This window comes from Talpa europaea, assembly GCF_964194135.1.
Source record: "Talpa europaea genome assembly, chromosome: 14".
Classification (NCBI taxonomy): domain Eukaryota; kingdom Metazoa; phylum Chordata; class Mammalia; order Eulipotyphla; family Talpidae; genus Talpa; species Talpa europaea.
In genome coordinates this window covers 68,889,814-68,909,831 of record NC_140082.1, presented here as the reverse complement: position 1 = coordinate 68,909,831, position 20,018 = coordinate 68,889,814, and the positions used below count along the sequence as shown (strand labels likewise).

At 35.7% G+C, this 20,018-nt stretch overlaps 1 protein-coding gene across 2 annotated transcripts in view; it reads left to right on the top strand.

The window, feature by feature from the left end:
* Positions 1-20,018, top strand: part of FMN2 (formin 2) — a gene marked incomplete at both ends in the record, with an annotated part of 335,919 nt that overhangs the window by 192,127 nt on the left and 123,774 nt on the right. For both annotated transcript variants that reach the window (XM_084253323.1, XM_084253322.1), the window contains 2 exons: positions 8,750-8,837; positions 18,627-18,688. In XM_084253323.1, coding sequence (XP_084109449.1) covers positions 8,750-8,837; positions 18,627-18,688 — 150 coding nt within the window. The remainder of the gene's footprint in view (positions 1-8,749; positions 8,838-18,626; positions 18,689-20,018) is intronic.

Genomic DNA, 20,018 nt, shown 5'->3' with positions numbered 1-20,018 from the left:
AATGATGGTAGAGGTTTTTGTGGTCAACCCTTTTAAAAGTGTTCTGTTTAGTCTCTAGTTCAACCCTTCTGAAGAACAAGAGCCTCTATTTTTGCAATTAAAAAATTTTGTTTGACTCTATGACTTCAAATGAGAGAATTATTGTATTAGTTTCCTGATTGACCCAACTTTGAACAAAAAAGAAAATGAAGTCAGCAAATACAGTAGCTGTTAGGGTAGCTGTCTTTCTGGTAATTTGACCAAAAATATATTTTTTTCTTTTGGTCAAGTGTTTTTTTTAGCAGATTTATAATAAAATGCTGAGAGTAAACAGAAATTGCTGCCATCCACAATATTGAGACCTGGGGTACCAGTGTCATAAATAAGATTTATCAATAGTATGTTATTTTAGGAAATCTCATGGGTTTGTGTGGGCTGACTCTTCAAGAGTCTCTGGAATGGTGGGTTTAGATAGAGTTGACATTGACATAGCCCTTTAGATTTTGTTCTGCTAGCCCTCATTAAAGTTCCCTAGAAAATGGGGGCAAAATGCAGTATGAGAAGTGCTGTCACTAAAATAGTGAGCAATATTGGCACATATGCCCAGGGCAGTTTCACTGTTGATTCAGGAAAATGGATCAAGGAATCTTGGGGCTCTTGATAGGTTTGACAGGCCTGTTAATGCTACAGCAGGGAACCAGTACAACAGGCAGAGCAGAAGGCAGGCAGGCCAGGCAGAGGGGCTGGGAGGCTCTGGTGGCGACAGAGAGCCTCTGTCGCCACCAGAGCCTCCCAGCCCCTGCAGTCTCTATGTTCTCTATCTCACACTTCTCTCTGGCATTATTCCTCCGTGTCCTTCTCTCCTATTGACCTTGTACCCGTTCAGGTGACATAGCTGTGAAAGCCAGAGTCAAGGAATCCCTTTTATCCCTCACTTCTAGGTCCAGGTATCCATAATTACAGGTGTGTGTGTGCTCACACTTCAATGTGCCTTTTTGCACCAACATGATATCAAGTGTGGACAATGAAACCTGGGGAGGGGAAGCACAACTGCAGCTGGCAGCTATAGAGCTAGTGGTGGGAAGATGAAAAAAACACCGAGTCACTCCATTTTCCCTACAGAACTTTCTAAAAATACTAAATAAGGAGCCCAGAAAGATGGTAGCAGAGTGAATACATTGGGCTTGCCTGCTCACATACTCATGGTATTACAGTAGATTACAGAATAAACCAAAAACAAAAAGACCCTGAGAGATGAATGGAGCACCACAGCACACACTAGGAGCAATGGTCCAGGAGAAAGGGGGTAGGAAAAATTTTAAGTTAATGCTATAGTGATACCAGGACTGTACAGTACAACAGTGGGAGAGGTGGCAGCTGCCCAGAGTCCATACGATTGTTGAGTTGGGCACATACCGATATTGGGGTGTAACACAACCAACCCATACTGGGTAGGTTCATTAACAGTTGTAGCAGGCCTGTTGTCTTCATGCTCTCCGCCTTCTGTAGTTGCTGTACTCCATCGTGCTCTGTCACTCTCCACCACACTCCTCCATCCTTGACACCGCACCACCACACTGCACTCTCCTGCGCCACCCTTATAAACCCAGTCTCTCAGCCCAGGTGTACCCACCTACACATGCCCACACCTTACTCCAGGTGTCCGCCATCAGGCACGCATTCAGGGCTGCAAGGATCCATCATTAAGCCCAATGGTGGGAGGGCAGAAAAGCCTGATACTTTACCTACCCTACACAGGGACTCCTGACACCCTCTACTGCACTGGATGAAGGGGTATATAGATTTTTGCATTGTAGGGGCAGGGAGACCACAGAGCAGGTTTTCTGATCCAACAGACCAGGTAAGCGAGGAGTCAGAGTCCTCAGTGGCTTTTGCAGGTCTTTTATTTAGATTTTCCAGGCATATGGCAGGCAGAGGTGCTGGAGGGGTGGGAGGCTGGCAGTCCTCCCAGCCCCCAGCAAATCCTCACTCTGTCTGGGCTCTCTGGTTCTCTTCTTCTCTTGGTTTCCATTCATTCTTGGCTTCTGCTAGTGTCCCCGTGATGCCGCCCTTATAAACTCAGTCTCTCAGCCCAGGTGTACCCACTTCAGGTGCCCCCCATCAGGCATGCAGGACCACAGGGTTCCCTCATCTATCCTAATGGCAGAAAGGCAGTAAAGCCTGATACTTTTACCTTACCCTACATGCACCCAAGACAGAGAGTGCCCTGTTGTAGAGCTGGAGGGATGGGGTATAGAATAGTATCATTGGTCTGAGCTTGAGGCTCTCGATATAAAAGCGAGAGTTAGGGGAGAAGGAAGTCAAATCATCTGTGTCTCATCAGCAACATAGCCTTTGAGAAGAGGTTACTTCTCAAAGCAAAGGCTGTGATACTCAAATCACTTGCCACCCACCGCCTCCCAGTGTTAAAAAACACATCATCAAAGGAACACTTCAATAAACTAGCACTCAAGCACATGTTGTTAACAGGGGAAAAGAAAAGAGACTTTGCCCAGTGCTGCATCTAGTGCTTAAAAAGCCTAAAGTAGAAGTGGAAATAAGACTATAAAAGACACTAAGACTGAGAAGCTGACCTAGAAGAAGGGATTATGGTGGAGCCCCACCCCACAACAGTCAGTTCTCATAGCACAGTAGTATGCTTGAATTCCAGGATTTACTTGAGGTGATCTTTGGTGCTCTAATGGTTTGGTCCTCTTTTATACCTACAAATCCTTGTCAGTACCAGTTCTTGATTATTTCAGCAGGTGCAAAGACACGCAGTTTGAAAAATGCTGAGCAGAGTCTTAATAGTGCAGAGCTGCAGAGCATGACTGTAATTCAAGGTAACAGTTCTAATGTATGAGGCAGCTATAATAATAAAAAAATAATGGAGCTAAGGGACACCATGACTCAATTTAAAAATATCACTGAAGGCCTTTATGACAAACAGAAGCAACTAGAGAATTAATAATCTCAAGAACACAATATTGGAGAATAGATGAACAGAACAATACAGAAAAAAATGAAAACAGTGTGAGAGCCCTTTGGGATAACTTAAACAGACATAACATCCGTATCATGTGGACCCCCAGAAGAGATGATAAAAAGAAAGGCATAGAAAATTTATTTAAAGACATAATTGCTTTTCAATCTGGGAAATGAACCAGAAGTGATTATCTAAGAGGACCAAAGAGTTCCAAACAAAATACCAGACAGACACACAACAAGATACATTATAATAAAGCTGTTGAAGGTCAATGACAAGGACATTAAAAACAGCAAGAGTAAATTGTAACCTGTAAACTGTAGGGAATATGAAGTGGCTCAGACTTTTTTCTGCCCTCCTACCAGTAGCCTCTACGGCTGGCTCCTGCAATCTTGCACTCCTCTTAGGTTGCAGCACCAAAGCTAGGACTGAGATACATGGGTGCAGGGCACACACACCTGTGATTGTGGACATCTGGAAGTGAGGGATAAGAGGGGTTCTCACCTCTGGTGATTGAAATCACTGTGAGATGAGATGACACAAGGCTGAGAGGGAGAATAGCAGAGAGAGGGGAAAGAGCATGTGACGATTTGCAGGGGCTGGCAGCATGTCTGTCTCCCAAACCCCTGCCCAACTCCCCTTCTTTTCTCCTTGCATGCCAGCCTCCTTGCCTGGTGTGCCTGTGTACCTGGTTCCCTATTTCAGCATTAAAAGGCCTGTAAAATATATTGAGGGCTCTAAGTCTCTCTGTATCAATCTTGCCCAAATCAGCAGTGAATCTGCCTATTCTGGGATGGTAGCAAAATAGGAACACTAATCAGATTTTCAGCAGACTTTTCTGTAGACACCTTACAAATACACTGGGATTTAAAGGAGCTAGTTAAAATTCTTAATGAGAAAGATTTATAGTCCATAATCCTTTACCCTTCAAGATTAACATACAGTAAAGAAGGAAGAGTAAGGAACTTCATTGAGAATAAAAAAACTAAAAGAATTTATGCACACCAGCTACACATCAAAAAAATCTAAAATGTTTATTGTAAAGCAAGAGAATAATGCATATAGAGGCAACAGAATCTTAAAAGCACTTAACATGGAAGAGTAGGAGAAAGAGGAGAAGGAAAGAATGTTGCACATTAGGAGACTAGAGTGTCCACAGGTCACACATCATAGACCAACCTCAGTAAAACCCTCAAACAAAAATTAATAGAAATAACACATAAGACAATGGAAATAGACCTAAACAAAATATTACAAGGAGATCTAACAAAAATCAAGACAAAAACAAAAATAACAAAATGGCAATGAAACTTATTTCTCAATAATCACCTTAAACATAAATGTCCTGACTCACCCTACAAAAAATGTAGAGTGACTGAATGAATTCAAAAGAAAACGCAAGTCCTGCTGTTTTCAAGAAACTGATATTACCAATAAAGACAAGGACAGACTTAGAGTAAATACCTGAAAGACAATTATATAAAAAATAGCAATTAAAAACAAACATCAAGAACAGGTATACTTATATCTGACAAAAATAACTTCCAATTCAAAAAGTAATAAAACCTAGACTTGAGCACTTAATTATAAATAAAGTTTTAGTGAAAAAGAAGAAATAATACTCATAAATATATATGTGCTGAATGATGGAGCATTGAGAAATATGGCAATAACATCACTAAAGATACACACACACATACATCTATAATAACCCACAACAATGTTAGGGGACTTATTCCCTTACTTACGGCAATGAAAAGATCAAGAAAATAAAGCATAGATAAGGAAGCAATAGATTTAAATAGGAGCTAGACCAGATAGGTTTAACAAACATCTACAGAACAGTCCACCTCAAAACTGCTGCATATACTTTTTATTTCCAAATACACATGGAAAATTTTAGACTAGATCATATCTTGGCACATAAGTTAATTTTCAGTAAAGTGAGAAAGACTGAACTTATATCAATACTTTCTCTGACCATATACTATAAAGTTAGAAATCAATGTAAGAAAAAAAATTGGAAAAAGGCATGGAGAATAAATAACATGCTGCTTAGTAGTAGTTGGATAAATGAAAATCAATGCAGAAATTTAAAAATAACTTTAGATGAATGAAAATCGTGATACAAGATACTCCAGATCTATAGGATGCAGCAAAAATAGTCTTAAAGGAAGAAATAATTTCAATACAGGCCCACATTAAGAAACCAGAATAAACAATCTAATATCATGCCTAAAGTAACTGAAAAGTGAAATAAAACCCTGAGTTAATAGAAGGAAGGAATGAATAAAAAGATGAATGAGCAATAAATATGAACTAGAGATTAAAAGACTATTAAAAAAAATCAATGAAACTAAGAGCTTATTCCTCAAGTAGATAAACCAAATAGATAAACATCTATAAGGCTAACAACAACAAAAAAAGGACAAGTAAAACATTACTGAAGAGAATCATAAAGAAAAGAGGAGAAATCACAGACAGCACAGAAGTACAAAGATTATTATATACTACTATGTCAATAAATTCAATAACATTGAAGAAATGGATACATGTTTAGATCAACATAATTTACAAAAACTAATCCAAGAAGCAGGTGAATTGAGCAAAATGATCAATCACCAGCATGGAAGTTGAAACAGTAATAAAAATTCCTCTGACAAACAAGAGTACACTTTACAACTTTACAAGTGAACTTTATCAAACTTTTATAGAAATAATGCCCACTTTGCTCAGATTCTTTTAAAAAATACAAGAAAAGGGAATGCTGCCTAATAAATTTTACAGTGCCAAGATTACATTAATATCAAAACTGATTAAAGACAACAAAAGAAAATAAAATTATAGACCTATATCCCTGATCAACATTGATGCAAAAATCTTCAACAAAATACTAGCAATCAAATTCAAGTTTATCACAAGGATTGGTTTAATGTATATCAATCAATTTATTACATCTTATCAACAAAAGTAACAATGAGAATCATGTAATATCAATGTGGAGAATGCATTTGATAAGATTCAGTGCCCATTAAAATTCTAAATAAGAAGGGAACAGAACTGACCTACCTTAATATAATAAAGACCATATGTCACAAACCAAACACTTAATGGTAAAAAGCTGAAAGCTTTCCCTTCTAAGACTGGGAACAAGACAAGGGATGCCCCTTTGTCACTACCACTGTTTAACTTGGCATTATAGGTTTTGATTAGAACTATCACAAAAAAGGAAATAAAGGAAATTTAAGTCCAAAGAGAAGTGAAACTATCATTATTTGCAGATGCTATGATATTATGTCTGTAATCCCAAAGACTCCATCAACAAGTTATTAGAAATAATAGAGAAATATAGCAATATGGCAAGTTATAAAACCAATATACAAAACTCATCCTTTTTATATGCAAACAATGAACAAGAAGTGAAAGAATTTAAGAGATTAACTCCATTTATAATTGCTTCAAAGGAATTAAATACTATGGATTTAACCTAATTATGGAGGTAAGAGACATATGCAATGAGAACTGGAAGATGTTATTAAAGAACTTGGTGACGTAAGGAGATGGAAGGATATACTATGCTAATGGATGGAGAGAATCAATATCAAAATAACTATCCTATCTAAAACTGTAAATAAATTTAATGTAATCCCCATCAAAACACCAGCAAAATTTTTCAAATAAATTGAACAAAAATATTGAAATTTATATGGCACCATAAAAGGCCTAGTATTCCAAAAGCAACCCTGAAGATAAAGGAGAGAAATGGAGGTGGCGCATTACCTGAGTTCTAACTTTATGTAAGGCAGCAGTACTAAAAGCAATATGGTATTATCACAACAGTAGAGAGATGGAGAAATGGAATAGAACTGAAAGCCCAGAAATAAATCCATATACCAGGTATCCCTAATATATGATAAAGCAGCTATGACTATACAATAGGGAAAAGGGAGTCTTTTAATAAATGGTGGTGGTAAAATAGAAAAATACACACAAAAGAATAAATTTGAATCACCTGCTAATTCCAAAAATAAACTCAAAATGGATTAAAGATTTATGTGTAAGGTCTGCAACAATAAAATATATAGAAGCTCCATCCATGTTGCTGCAAATTGTATGAGTTTATCTTTTTTGATTGCAGAGTAATATTCCACTGTGTATATGTACCACATCTCCTTGATCCAGTTATCTGTTTTGGGACATTTGGGTTGTTTCCATAGCTCAGTGATATAAGCCAGAAAGAAAAAGAAAAATACCAGATGGTCTCACTCATAGCAGGAATTTAGAAAAAACCTAAATAAGGGACCAGGAAAAAGACTAATTATAATAAAGTAAAAATCAAAATCAACAAGCAACTATAAACCAGAGACACACTATGGGGCGGGGTGGGGAGGGGCAAGGGAGTAGGATCAAAAAAAGGGTGGTGGGAATTGTATGGGTATTATAACCAAGGTGAAAAAACATACATTGTGCAAAAATGAAAAATATATAAAATTAAAAATTAAAGAAAAACAAAACAAAAAGATGATCCAACTGAAGATTATAAAGATTACTTGAAAAAATATATATAGAAGAAAAAATTGGGGATACATTCCATGACATCAACATTTTTTTGTTACTAGACTCTTGTGGCAAAGGAAATAAAAACAAAAACAATTGGCATTATCTTAAACTAAAAATATTATTCAGCAGAAGAAAATACAAAATGATTAAAATGACCCTTATTGAATGGAAGCAAATATTCACACCATATAACTAGTTAGGGATTAAGATGTATAAAATACGTATTTCAACAATAAAAAACAAACATATCAATTAATAAATGGACAGCATATAATGAACAGACAATTCATCAATGAAGATATCCAGAAGACCAATAGATTTATGAGAAAGTGTTCATTGTATCCACAAAGAAAATTTTAGGTTAAAAACATAATGACATTCCATATCACACCTGTGAGAATATCACATATTAAAAAGACCTCCAACAATAAATTTTGGAGAGGATGCAGAAAAAAATAGAAGTTTTTGGGTATGTAAACTGGTGCAACCATTATAGAAAGAAATCTGGATTTACCTTAAAGCACTGCAAATCAAAATAATATATGACCCAGCAATCCCACATTTAGGTATGCATTCAAAGACTGTGAAACCATGAATGCGAAAATCCATGTGTTCTACAATTTAAGGAGAGTGGAGCGAAAGTGACAAGGGATGTAAGTGATGGTAGTGGGGAAAAAACTAGCTGTAAATAGAAGATATCGCTTCACTGACAACACAATAACAGCAACAGAATGTGGATAAATAAAATAAATAAATAAAATAACCTGAATGAAAGTACATTTACTATTTTGTGACCAAAGTGGTCTGATCTAATAAATTCTCTATGTATGTACTTTTATTTTGCCCTTTTCTTGACCAATGTTTTAAGGATTTGCATTAAAAAAGGAACATTTGTTAAACACCCAGCTATAAATTATCAAATGTGTGATTATTATCCTACATAGATCAAATTAATTTCCTAACAGAAATTTTACTTTTTCATATATTTGATGTTAAAAGAGTAAGGGTAAGAGCATAACATTGAGGCTGATACTGAATTTTGGGGGAAATAGGTATATTTTCAAGGTATATGCTATAAAACCCAAATTTCTTTTCAAATAAGTTTTCAATACTTTAAGCAATGACTAAATTATTTGTTTTCATTAAGGATTAAAAATAAAATTTTGTAAGTATGTCATAGAAGTGCAAATTAATATTTCCCCTTTTTCTTTATTTCTTGAGCAGGTTGTCAAGTTATTAAGCAACAAAAGATCACAAGCAGTTGGAATATTGATGTCCAGTCTTCATTTAGATATGAAAGACATACAACATGGTAAGTATAACAATAATTTTGTATTAAAATTTTTTTATTATAAAATAATTTTGTATTAAAATTTATTTTATTATAAAACAAATATTTTGTATTAAAATAATTTTGAATGCTCAAATTTAGGTTGGTCGGTATAATTGGTTGGTGGTAAAATTATTTCAAATTAGATTTTTGTATTTTTTGAGTTAGTATATTTCCTTCAGATCATACCAAACTTTCTCCCATGATTGTTTCTGGAAGAGTTGCTATAAATTTGGCTTTTCTGTAATTTTTATATCTTGCTAGGAACTTGGTTCTCTTGTGACATATTTAGCTTACATTAATTAGAACTTAATCTTTAATTCATGAGAAGTAATCCCATTATGTTGTATAATTAATTAAACTCTATATGAGGTATTTACTTCTGGATATCAGGCTAAAAGAAAAACTAATAGACACCAAGAGTCTCATAGTGGGCTATGACTCAACCATCAAATAAATAGCTTACAGGAGAGAAAAATATGTTAAGACTTGAATTCACAAGTGTTTCATGAACAAATATAAAGAAGAGAAAGTAAACCTGAAATTTTCTAATTGGTTTCAATCCATATAGGGGTCTTAAGGAAGCTTGTTTCAGGCGTTAGGAATTTTCTTAAGATTCGAGATATCATGTTGTAAAATGGATTGCCATGTGTAGGGATTAAATGAGAACTCTGTTCAAGAGCCTGAACGATGATTTGCTGGTCTTGTCTTTATGACATTGGACAGCTGATGGGACATACTCTGTTCTTTTATTCTGAGATACTGTGAGGTACTGGAAGAAACACTAAAGCAAATTTATTATGTATAATTATTTCAGGTGGAGAACTGGTTTCTCTTCTATCAATTATTTGAGAAAACCATACAGTGGAGGGAATTGAGGGCTGGATGAAACTCAATAGGGCCAAAATGGTTATCCAGCTACTTTGACCCCAGTTCAGTGTTCTCTGCAATGTTTTAGCTGTTTCAGAATGAGAACCTATGTTAGCTAATAAAAAGAGAAATGTAACATATGTAAAAACAGAACTGGCAAAAGGACAAAATACTTTTCACCATTGCTTTTTGGAGTTTTTAAAGCATGTCTTTAGAGTTAGTGTTTTTTTCAGTTGTTAAAACATTAGAAAATATAAATTTAACACATATAAATATTTAAGCATCATTTTATAAAAATTCCCCACTTTGCTTAGAGAAGTGAAGTTGTGGGTTGTTTTCCATCTGTGAATTAAATAGGAAAATTTTTTTTTAAGATTTATTTATTTATTTATACAAGCACTGGGTACAGTCAGAAGTGTGGGAGGGTGAGAGAACTCACCAGAACCAGAGCGGGGAACAGAATAGGCAGACTGATGAAACACACTGCTGAGGGGAGCAGCGGGTGCGGCAGGAGAGCCTGTACTTCTAATACACAAATGACGATACCTTAATTAAAAAATTTCCTATCTGTTGGAAATAGAAAGCATGAGTTTTAACTTTCTAAGTGATTTTGTGAAACCAAGACTTTTGAATTATTATTTTGGTCAATTGAAATTTCTTAATGAATACGTTAATGTATATCAGGGACTGGAATTGGATGAACCATAATAAAACTTAAAAAGTCTTGTTTTGGAATAAAAAAAAGAATGTTATCAATATGGTTTCACTTTAATTTATCAAAGACATTAGATAGTGCAGAATTACTTCAAAATTATTTAAGTATTTTTATTTTTTGCATATATGTCAAGAATGCATAGCATCAGGTTATTTTGTCCTTTCCTACAGTGTGGGTCTGACTGTGTTTGTGAAGATATATGACAAGCTCACAGTCTCAGATGCTCAAGCATATTTTATGGTAGGATGTGTAAAGAATGCAAACACAGTGTTGTCTTTCATCTTATCAAGTCTAAAATGTTCAGATGAATGTGGTTACTTACATTTGTTCCTCTTTCTGAGAAATGTTAGTTTTAATAAATTGTTAGTTTTTTTTATTTTTGTCAAGCAAAGCCAAATAAAATGTAAAAAGTTGCTTGACTGCATCTTTAGGAAATTTTTGTTGAGTAATACATTTTGACAGTTTTTGAATTAACTCTCCAGGTGTGCAGATTTTCAGTTGGGAATTAATGCCTCAGTGTTTTCTTATAAACAGATGGTTTATATGATTCTTGACTCCATTTTCAACAAATTACACAATGACATGCACTCTCCAAAGGTTTCTATGCTTGATTAAGTTTCAAGTAAAAATTTAGGGACACTAAGTCTAGGCATTTTTACCAGACTATTTTTCCCTCTCTTTTTCTTTCTATATCTTCCTGAATCTGTAATTAAGGTAGTATTGGTGACCCCTAATGAGTAAAAATGTTTGCACCAACCACAGATTATAGGTGTGAAGGAGAAAAGGGGGCCTGTTTTTATATAAACATCTTTTTATGTCACAGTTCCTTCTTCAATATCACAGAGATGTTTATGTTCATTATGACGTATACAGCAAAAATTGCTGCCCTAACCAGCATTTGGTTTATGCTTTCTCAGGTGGTGTTGCTTTCATAGATACAGGCAAACAAGAACAAAAATCTGTAACTTTTGTTGTAAGGTTAATTATGGCATCACTCTGAAGGTACTGTAATGACTTTTGTATTTCATGCTATAAACTTTTAAAAAATTTCAGCCGTTAAAGAGCAGACTGGCAGGAACTGATGCTATCTAAGACAAGATCCATACTATCAGGTTCTTTAAAGTCTTCATAAAGTCAGACCATGATTTTTTTTTTTGTTTGTTTTATACAGTTTTATTTTTAAAAATCTTGTTAATGTACAGACATTGGCACATTTGAAAGACAAACTACACCAACAGGTCTTTCCTATAATCTAGGAAAGTGGAATGTCAGAAGTCAACAAAGTGTGATAAACCTAAAGTGCTAAAACAGAAGGCACTTCACAAAATCTGTTCACTGAAACAGTTAACATCCAAGTTTATATCTTTCACTTTATAAGTGACAGTGAGTGTCTGTGCAGACAGGAGGACACACAGAAATATGAACAATTTTGCAGACCACAATCTTAAATGTAGAAGAAGGAATATCTGAAAACTATCAGGTGATTTGAATTTATATTAAAGAAATGAAGAAATCAGAGAGGTCATTATGAAGCATGGTTTTAGGGAGTATTTCAGGGATTCCTTAGGTTGGAGCTTGAAATTGCTTTTCTGTTAAAATAGCAGTCTGTATTGTCCATACTTTTCAATTTCCATGGTGACCGTGGGAAACTACTCTGACCAATGGGAAAAGAAGTCTGCTGAAATTTCATAATTAACAGTTGTTCCACATGCTTTCCTTTCGCAGTACTTTTTCCTTCTTCATTTTGCCTGTAATGGCTAGTTGTCAAAATTCACTCATATTTTAAACATTGTCATCACAAAGCTCCAACTACCATACTGATATCATTCCTACAGTAATCTAAAATGAGTCACGTTTTAAATTAGGAGAGGCAGGAATAAGTTAGAAAGAAACATGAATGAATATTTCCCCCTTGTCTAGTCTCTCTGCCTTTCATTTTACTTTTTAATAAACTCAAATATTTTAGAATTAATTTTTACTTTTCTTTAATTTCATAAGAATATAGATCACATGGTGTTTTAAAATCCCTTTACTAATATTCTCAATTTGTATTACCCATGCTTGCACTTCCTATCAACCTACATAAATATTCCTTAACATTGCACTGTTAAGTTTTGTAAAACCTAGAGACAAAACATATTTAACTGGGTAACAAGAGGGAAACATTTATGTTATTATAAACATTTATATTATTATATAAATAATGAATATTTATGTTTATTAATATAAAGAATATATTATTAGTGGATTATAAGAGAAGCTGAAAAATAGGTCTGTGTTGTGTTCTATCTTTCGATTCAGAGTTCCTGAAATTTTTGTCATTTGAGGTATTAGGAAAATCATAAGTGAATTATGTGAACATAGGGATCAGCAAGGAAGGGCTTTTGGCCAGGCTAGAGTTGGTAAGGTACAGTATGGAAGATACATCACCAGATGGAATGTGTACCTTTGTATTTTTTTTTTCTCTGAACTCTCTGGGATCTACTCTTGGGGCTGGTCAAAACTAATTACTCTTTATGACTCTGACTAGTAAGATTTTTAACCTTCACGAATTGTTCCAATTTTCTTAACTTTTTCTCTTTTTCTTTTTGATTAATTTTTTTTTGATTCACCTCACATTTACTTTCCATATCTTCTATTGATAATCTGCTCATGTTACCATGTTATTTTGTTAGGAGAAATATTTTTTTTTTTCCAACTAGCAAGGTATTGCAATGAACTGAGAAATAGTTGTAAGTATCTGGGAACAGGGCATTAACATTAGTAAGGTAAAGTCATGTTCTGGATACATTTAGAATTTTGAACCAACAATATACATGACATATTGAAAGTGAGACATAAAGGAAAGAAAGGAGTTAAAAATAACTCAACTGAGCATCTAGCAGATGGTGTCTCCATAATTTGAGACAGAGGAAATATGAGGAGAATAGGCCTACTTATTAAAATTCCAGGTGAGCATAATGATTGTCCAACAAGTTGGGAGTTCAAGAAAGAGGCTGGAGACTGGGGATGAAAATATGGAAGGATTTAATACTCAAAGTGTGACTAGGTAAAATGACATTGGGAGCAAGTGTAGATAGAGGGGAGAGGAGGTATAAGAAATGAGCCCTGTGACCCTCTATAAATAGGAAGTTGAATGAACTACATCACTGTCTAACACCTTACATAAAATTTAATAGAAGATGGATTAAAACTTGAATTTAAGAACTGAGACCATCAAACACATATGTATTAAGCAATATACTCTTTGACATTGACCTTAGAGATATCTTTGGGGATGTTAATGAAAAGGAAAACAAAAGCAAGAATAAGCAAATGAGATATCTCAAACTAAAACAAAAACACAAACAACCCCCCCAACTTCTGTATAGCAAAATAAATGACAAAACTGAGAAAACAACCTATTGATTGGGAAAAGGTATTTGCACATCATATGCCAAATAAGGAATTCATATCCAAAATTTACAAAGAATGTATGCAACTGAACTACTAGAAAACAAAAAGCCTAATCAAAAAAATGGCAGAAGATCTGGATTCTTTCTAAAGAGGACTTATAGATGGCCAATAGGTACAAGGAAAAGATGCTAAACATTCTTTATTATTAGGGAAATGCAGCTCAAAATCATGAGATATCAGCTTACTCCTGAGAATTGCTTGTTCAAAAGGACTAGAAATAACAAGTATGGAAGAAAAGGGTGTGGAAGAAAAGGAATTCTTGTGTACACCATTGGTGGGAATGTAAATTTGTGCAGCCTCTCTGGAAAACAGTATGGTGATTCCTCAAAAATTAAAAAAAATAGAACTCTACTTTCAAATTAAGAACAGAATTCCTCATCTTATACATCTGACTCATGAAAACACAAAGTGGTATTTACATGTACTCCTATGTTCTTTGCGGCACTATTAACAATAGCCAAGACATGGAAAGAGCCTGTCTATTGTTAGATGACTGGATAAGGAAGCTATATCAAGCTAAAAATCTTCTGCACAGTGAGAGGAACTATCATTAGAATGAAAAGACACCCTACAGATTGAGAAAACATATTTGCACATCATACATCAGACCAGGGGCTAATATGAAAATTCACAAAAGTCTCAATAACTCAGCAACAAGAACAAAAAAACCAATCAAACAATGGGCAAAATATCTAAATAGACACTTCTCAAAAGAAAATACAGATGTCGAAAACAGGCACATGAAAAAAAAATGCTCATCATCACTTTCCATCATGGAAATACTAATCAAAACCACAGTAAGATATTGCTTCACACCATATCAATGATGATAAAAAGAAAAAACAGAAGCATAAGTACACATCAACTTTTCCACAGGTTAATGAAGAAACACTCAGGGAACTATCTGACTTAATTAGGATATGCAAAATAAGAATAATGGGTATCCAAGAAGGCAAAGACAAAGAAAGGAATGGAGGACTTAAAGAAATAATAGAGGAAAACTTCTCAAATCTAGAGAAGGAACTAAGTCATCCATGAAGCTCAAAGAACAGGGCCCCCCTGGTGGTGCAGGGGTTAAAGACAGCAGTAGCAAGCTATCGCCAGCCACTACAGCACAAGTTCAATCCCCAGCCAAGGAGCTGGCCCACATGGTGCAGCAGACCTCTCCTGTCTCATCTGCTGCTCCTCTCAGCAGTGTATTTCAGTTGATATGCCTGTTCTACTCCCCACTCTGTCTCTTGTGAATCCTCTCACCTCCTGCACCTTTAGCCTACACCCTAGTTCTTATATGCATAAGTAAATTAAAAAAAGATCACCTATACACCAAAATGTATTGAGTACTACACCAATATACAGAAGGCATAACACATCAATATAAATGGATCAAATGAAGGAGCATCAAAGTATATGAGACAATTGCTATAAAATCTAAAAGCAGATATTGGGAAAAACATCAGTGTCCAGGAAGTTGAACACCTCACTTTTACCAATGTACAGATCAGACAGACAGAAAAGAAATAAAGACTAAATTATTTTCCTGTAAGTATCCTATAGTGTGGGTATTCTTATTAGGTCTATTTGCAGATTCCCAGCTATAGAGTAAATTATTGTCAGGCTTTTCTGCCTTCCAGCCATCATTGTTGATGATGGATCCCTGTGGTCCTGAATTCATGCCTGATGGCAGGCACCTGGAATAGGGTGTGGGCATGTGTAGGTGGGTACACCTGGTCAGAGAGACTGGGCTCCTAAGGGCACTGTCACGGGATGCCAGAGGAACAGAACTACCAGAAGAGCAAATGAGAGAGCAGAATGAAGGAGAAGCAGAAGACAGAGAACGAGATCACCAAAGAATGCCGGAGAGCCCAGAAAGAGTGAAGATTCACTGGAGGCTAGGAGGCTGTGGCCTACCAGCCTCCTGGCCCTCCGGCACCCCTGCCTCCTGTGTACCTAGTAAAATCCCAAAAAAAGCTTGAAAAAGCCACTGAGGGCTCCAGGATTCCTTCTTCAGCTGTCTGCTTGTATCATAGAATCTGCTTGGATCATAGAGATCCTGCTCTGTGCCCTTTCTGCCCCTACATCAGCAAACTGAGAAACTCCAGGTTGGTTATACACATAAAAAATAGAGGAGCAGGGACCTCCCTGGTGGTGCAAGGGGTTGGAACACTGAACTGTGGGGCTGTCTGCAGCCACTGCAGCACTGTCTCGATCCCCGGCAAGGATGCTGCCCACATGGTGCAGCAGACCTCTCCTGGCTCCCCTGCTGCTCCCCTCAGCAGTGTATTTCAGTTGATCTACCTGTTCTGCTCCCTGCTCTGTCTCTGGTGAATCCTCTCACTCCTAGATCTCTGGCTAGCATCCCAGCTCTTGTATGCATGGATGGATGGATCTTTAGGAAAAAAAAAAACAAAAACAAAAACAGAGGAGCCAGTTTGACTTCACAGCCCACTGTCTCCCACTGCCTTTTCATGATCTTTGCCAGATGATAATGTGACAGCAGTGGGCACCTGATGGGGGTTGTGTATCCCATGTCTCATGGCAGTGGCCACTGCCACACCCACCACTGCACCCCTTAGTGCATGAGGGGTCTGGGCTGTAAGCACCTTAGCCTGAACGCCTGACTCCTTCCAGGGGAGTAGCAAGATCTCCCACCCACCTGTTTTTCCTGCTGCTTTTGAGCCCATGACTGAGTCCCCTCACAACTCAACCTGAATTTCCTTTGTTCCTTTCCCATTGGAAGGAAAGCTGAGGGAACTTTTCTTGCTTGCTGAATTCCCACTGAGCTAGGTCAGTCTCACGCCTGCTAGTGCCTGCACTCTTTTTTCCAAAATGTCCATCAGTTGAAATTCACCATACACCATAGGGCTATAGATGATTGTCTTCCCACCTGTTCTGAGAGGAGCTGGGTTATCTATTTTCATGACCTCGCTCCCCTTAGCTTTCTCGCTTTACTTCCCTACACCAACCTTAGTGTAAATTCTCCCTGGGGTTAGTTCTGGGTTTCTGTTGGGGAAGCTCCAAGTCTTCCTTTGAGTATTTTATTTATAGTGTATTTAGGGGAGAAAGTAATACAAACCTCTGTATTCCACTATGACAATAAGATACTCGTTGGTTCATGACACTGCATGAGACACAAAGATGAGACTCTGAAGTATGCTCATAAGATTTATGTGGGGAAAATGTATAGGAATAATAATTATACTTCAAAGTGATGAATAAAGTCAGAGTATAATTGTATTTTTTTTGCAAGGTTTTACTTGTGTGAATAGTTTTATTGTTCTTTTCCTTGTTTTGAGAATGAAATCTTACACTAAACTAAATATTCCTCAGAGTTGTCCCATCAATTTCTTGCTATAATATATCATCAAAGAAATGTGGAGATGCCAATCATTAGCTAATAACTTCCAAAGTGAGAGACCTTTGGTTTTACCTTAAGATTTTCTTTAAAGGCTATTATTCTCTGTGCAAAACTGCCATACATGAATATTTTATACTTATTTGAGTTTTATGTATTTTGTTACATTATTTATAGGCATGTTACCCCAGTGAAAGTCACTTGTTAAACTATTTTAACTATTTTTTTTTAAATCTGGTAAATGTTAATTGGCTATGTTTTTACTATGAAACGTTAAGCAATTAGTGATATATCTGTCTTATATGGTTTAAAGAGTGAAATGATTTTTCCTGACAAATTGTAACCAAATTCTTAGATTTAAACTTAATACTTAGTGTTTTAGGAAATTGATATAATGAATGTTATTAGGGTTGGCTTTTCTACTTGGTGTGATATTTATTTGTGAATCTGAATTGTACTCCCAACCCCATATAGAAATGCTAAATTATTTTAGTTAGATTTCTCATCCATCCTTTCCTTTAATTCCCCACTTGCATTTCTGATTTTTTTCTTGAGATTTTGCTAAAGTCAACTAGAAAATGTTTTACACACTTTATTGATAAAGTAAGTTTTCAAAGTAAATCTGACCAATTTGTGATTATTCACTTTTTGAGTTTTCTCCCAGAAATCTTGAATCCCACAAGAGCTTTAGTGTTTATTAGTCACAGATATGATCAGAGCAAATTAATCTTATTTCTAGCTAATATATAAGTGGGTAGTACATCTGCTTTTGATTAATCTATGCCTATATTAACTAACACCTTGGCTCCAAAATTTAATGCACTTCAAAGTCAAAAATGATTCAGATTGGATTTTTAAGAATCATCTCTGTTAATCTAAATATCATAATTAAATAATTGTCCTTTTAAAGAATAAGAAGAGGAAATGAATATCATTTCTATTTTAAGCCCATTAGGTTAGTAGTAAGATTTAACTGCTATCAAATGTCTGTATAAATAGGTAGATATGAGCATTATCAATGTAAAAGTAGGATGTGGCAAAAACATGCCTGTTTTTCTGTGTTTAAGCTGACTTTTCAAACTTTTTCAGTTGGGTTGTGAAAGACAAACTAAGTTTTTCTTTGCCCTTTAACTGGGTCCATATTTATGGAATTTTGTATTTGTAATGGAAGCAAAAGTTTGACACCTCCCCCACTGAAATTCTTAAGGTGTGTTCTCTTGGGGGCAAGTAGATACATTGAGGCTAGAGCCCTTCTATACACTCTGACTACCAGGGACATCAATACTAGCCTCAAGATGGTCAGTGTTTGAATTGGTGAAATATTTTCACAATTGGTTTTACTGCAGTTTATATTTTTTCTTCTGTTGTTTTTACACAGCTGTTGTGAACTTGGACAATTCTGTGGTTGACTTGGAGACCCTACAAGCTCTCTATGAAAATGTGAGTAATAGAAAGAATTTTTTGTGTGTGGATAAAATAATTGTCAATGTACATATCTAGACCCATTGTTTTATGGTCCTGTGAGGAAATTTGATCCTGATGCACAGAATTTACTTAAGTATAGGTTTTTTATAATGCTTTCTAGAAATTTATTGGGCAAATATTTTACAGATCATGATCCAAAACATGTACATGTGAGATCCTTCACATTTCCTCTTTTGAAATATCAATAATAGTAATTATGTGGAGGTTAATTTGAGCTGGGCATGCACTCACTCATTTAATACTCACATGAAAAATACAGGTAGGTGCTGTTATTCTCATTTTACACATGAGGAAACTTAGGCATGAAGAGGTTACAACACTTGCTCAACATATATAGCTCCTGTGGTGGTATTTATGGGATTTAGATGGGATTTAATTATTCTGGCTCCACTTTTCTAAACTTTCACAATTTTCTTCACTAAGTTGCTAGATAGTCAGGGTTTCTTATAGTAGTATTTTTTTCTTAACACTTTGGCAGGATAAAAGAGAAAGGTATCAGAGGATGTTCCGTAGTGTGATGCAGTCTTGGGATGTATGATATGTGCAGTGGAATGTGAATTTTTTTTAACTGGGACATGTCAGTATACACCATTGATTCCATGGTAAGACAGTGATTCTCTTTTCAGGACCTTTGATTATATGTAGGGATATAATCATATAATCTCAGTGTGGCCCTATTTTATCTCTAATATTTTTGGGTCCTATTTAATTTTGTTTCTGTTCTTACCTATAAGCTGCCTGGTATTTAAGCCTCTATGCTCTTTGATATATGACCTTTATTGGTCCTTATCTTCACTGTCTAGAGTCAAAGAATTTTTGGCTGTAGTTGATATACAAGATACAGACTCTCTTCCCTGACCAGGCACCATCACCCTAGTCCCTTGTGCTCTTCCCACTCTCATTTTGATCCCTCTTTCTCCACCTCCCCCACAGAATGTCTCTGATTTATAGTTGTCTGTTTATTTTTGTTTTGTTGTGTTATTTTTATTGTTATTATTTTTTCCTTGATCCCTTATTTGGTTCCCCTATAAGTGAAACCATCTGATATTTTTCTTTTTCCTTCTGACTTATTTCACTGAGCATAAGCATATGGATATGTGGTCTTCTCAGTGAAATTGAAATTTTTCTAAGAGAAAATATTTGTAATGGTGTACTGCACAAAATATTTTCTTTAAGAGTAGAGTGGTACCTAGTAATCCATTAAAATTTAACTCCAAATAATGCAGAAATATTTGATTTATTCATGACAATATTCTGAACATCTGGAAGTAGATATTAGACACAC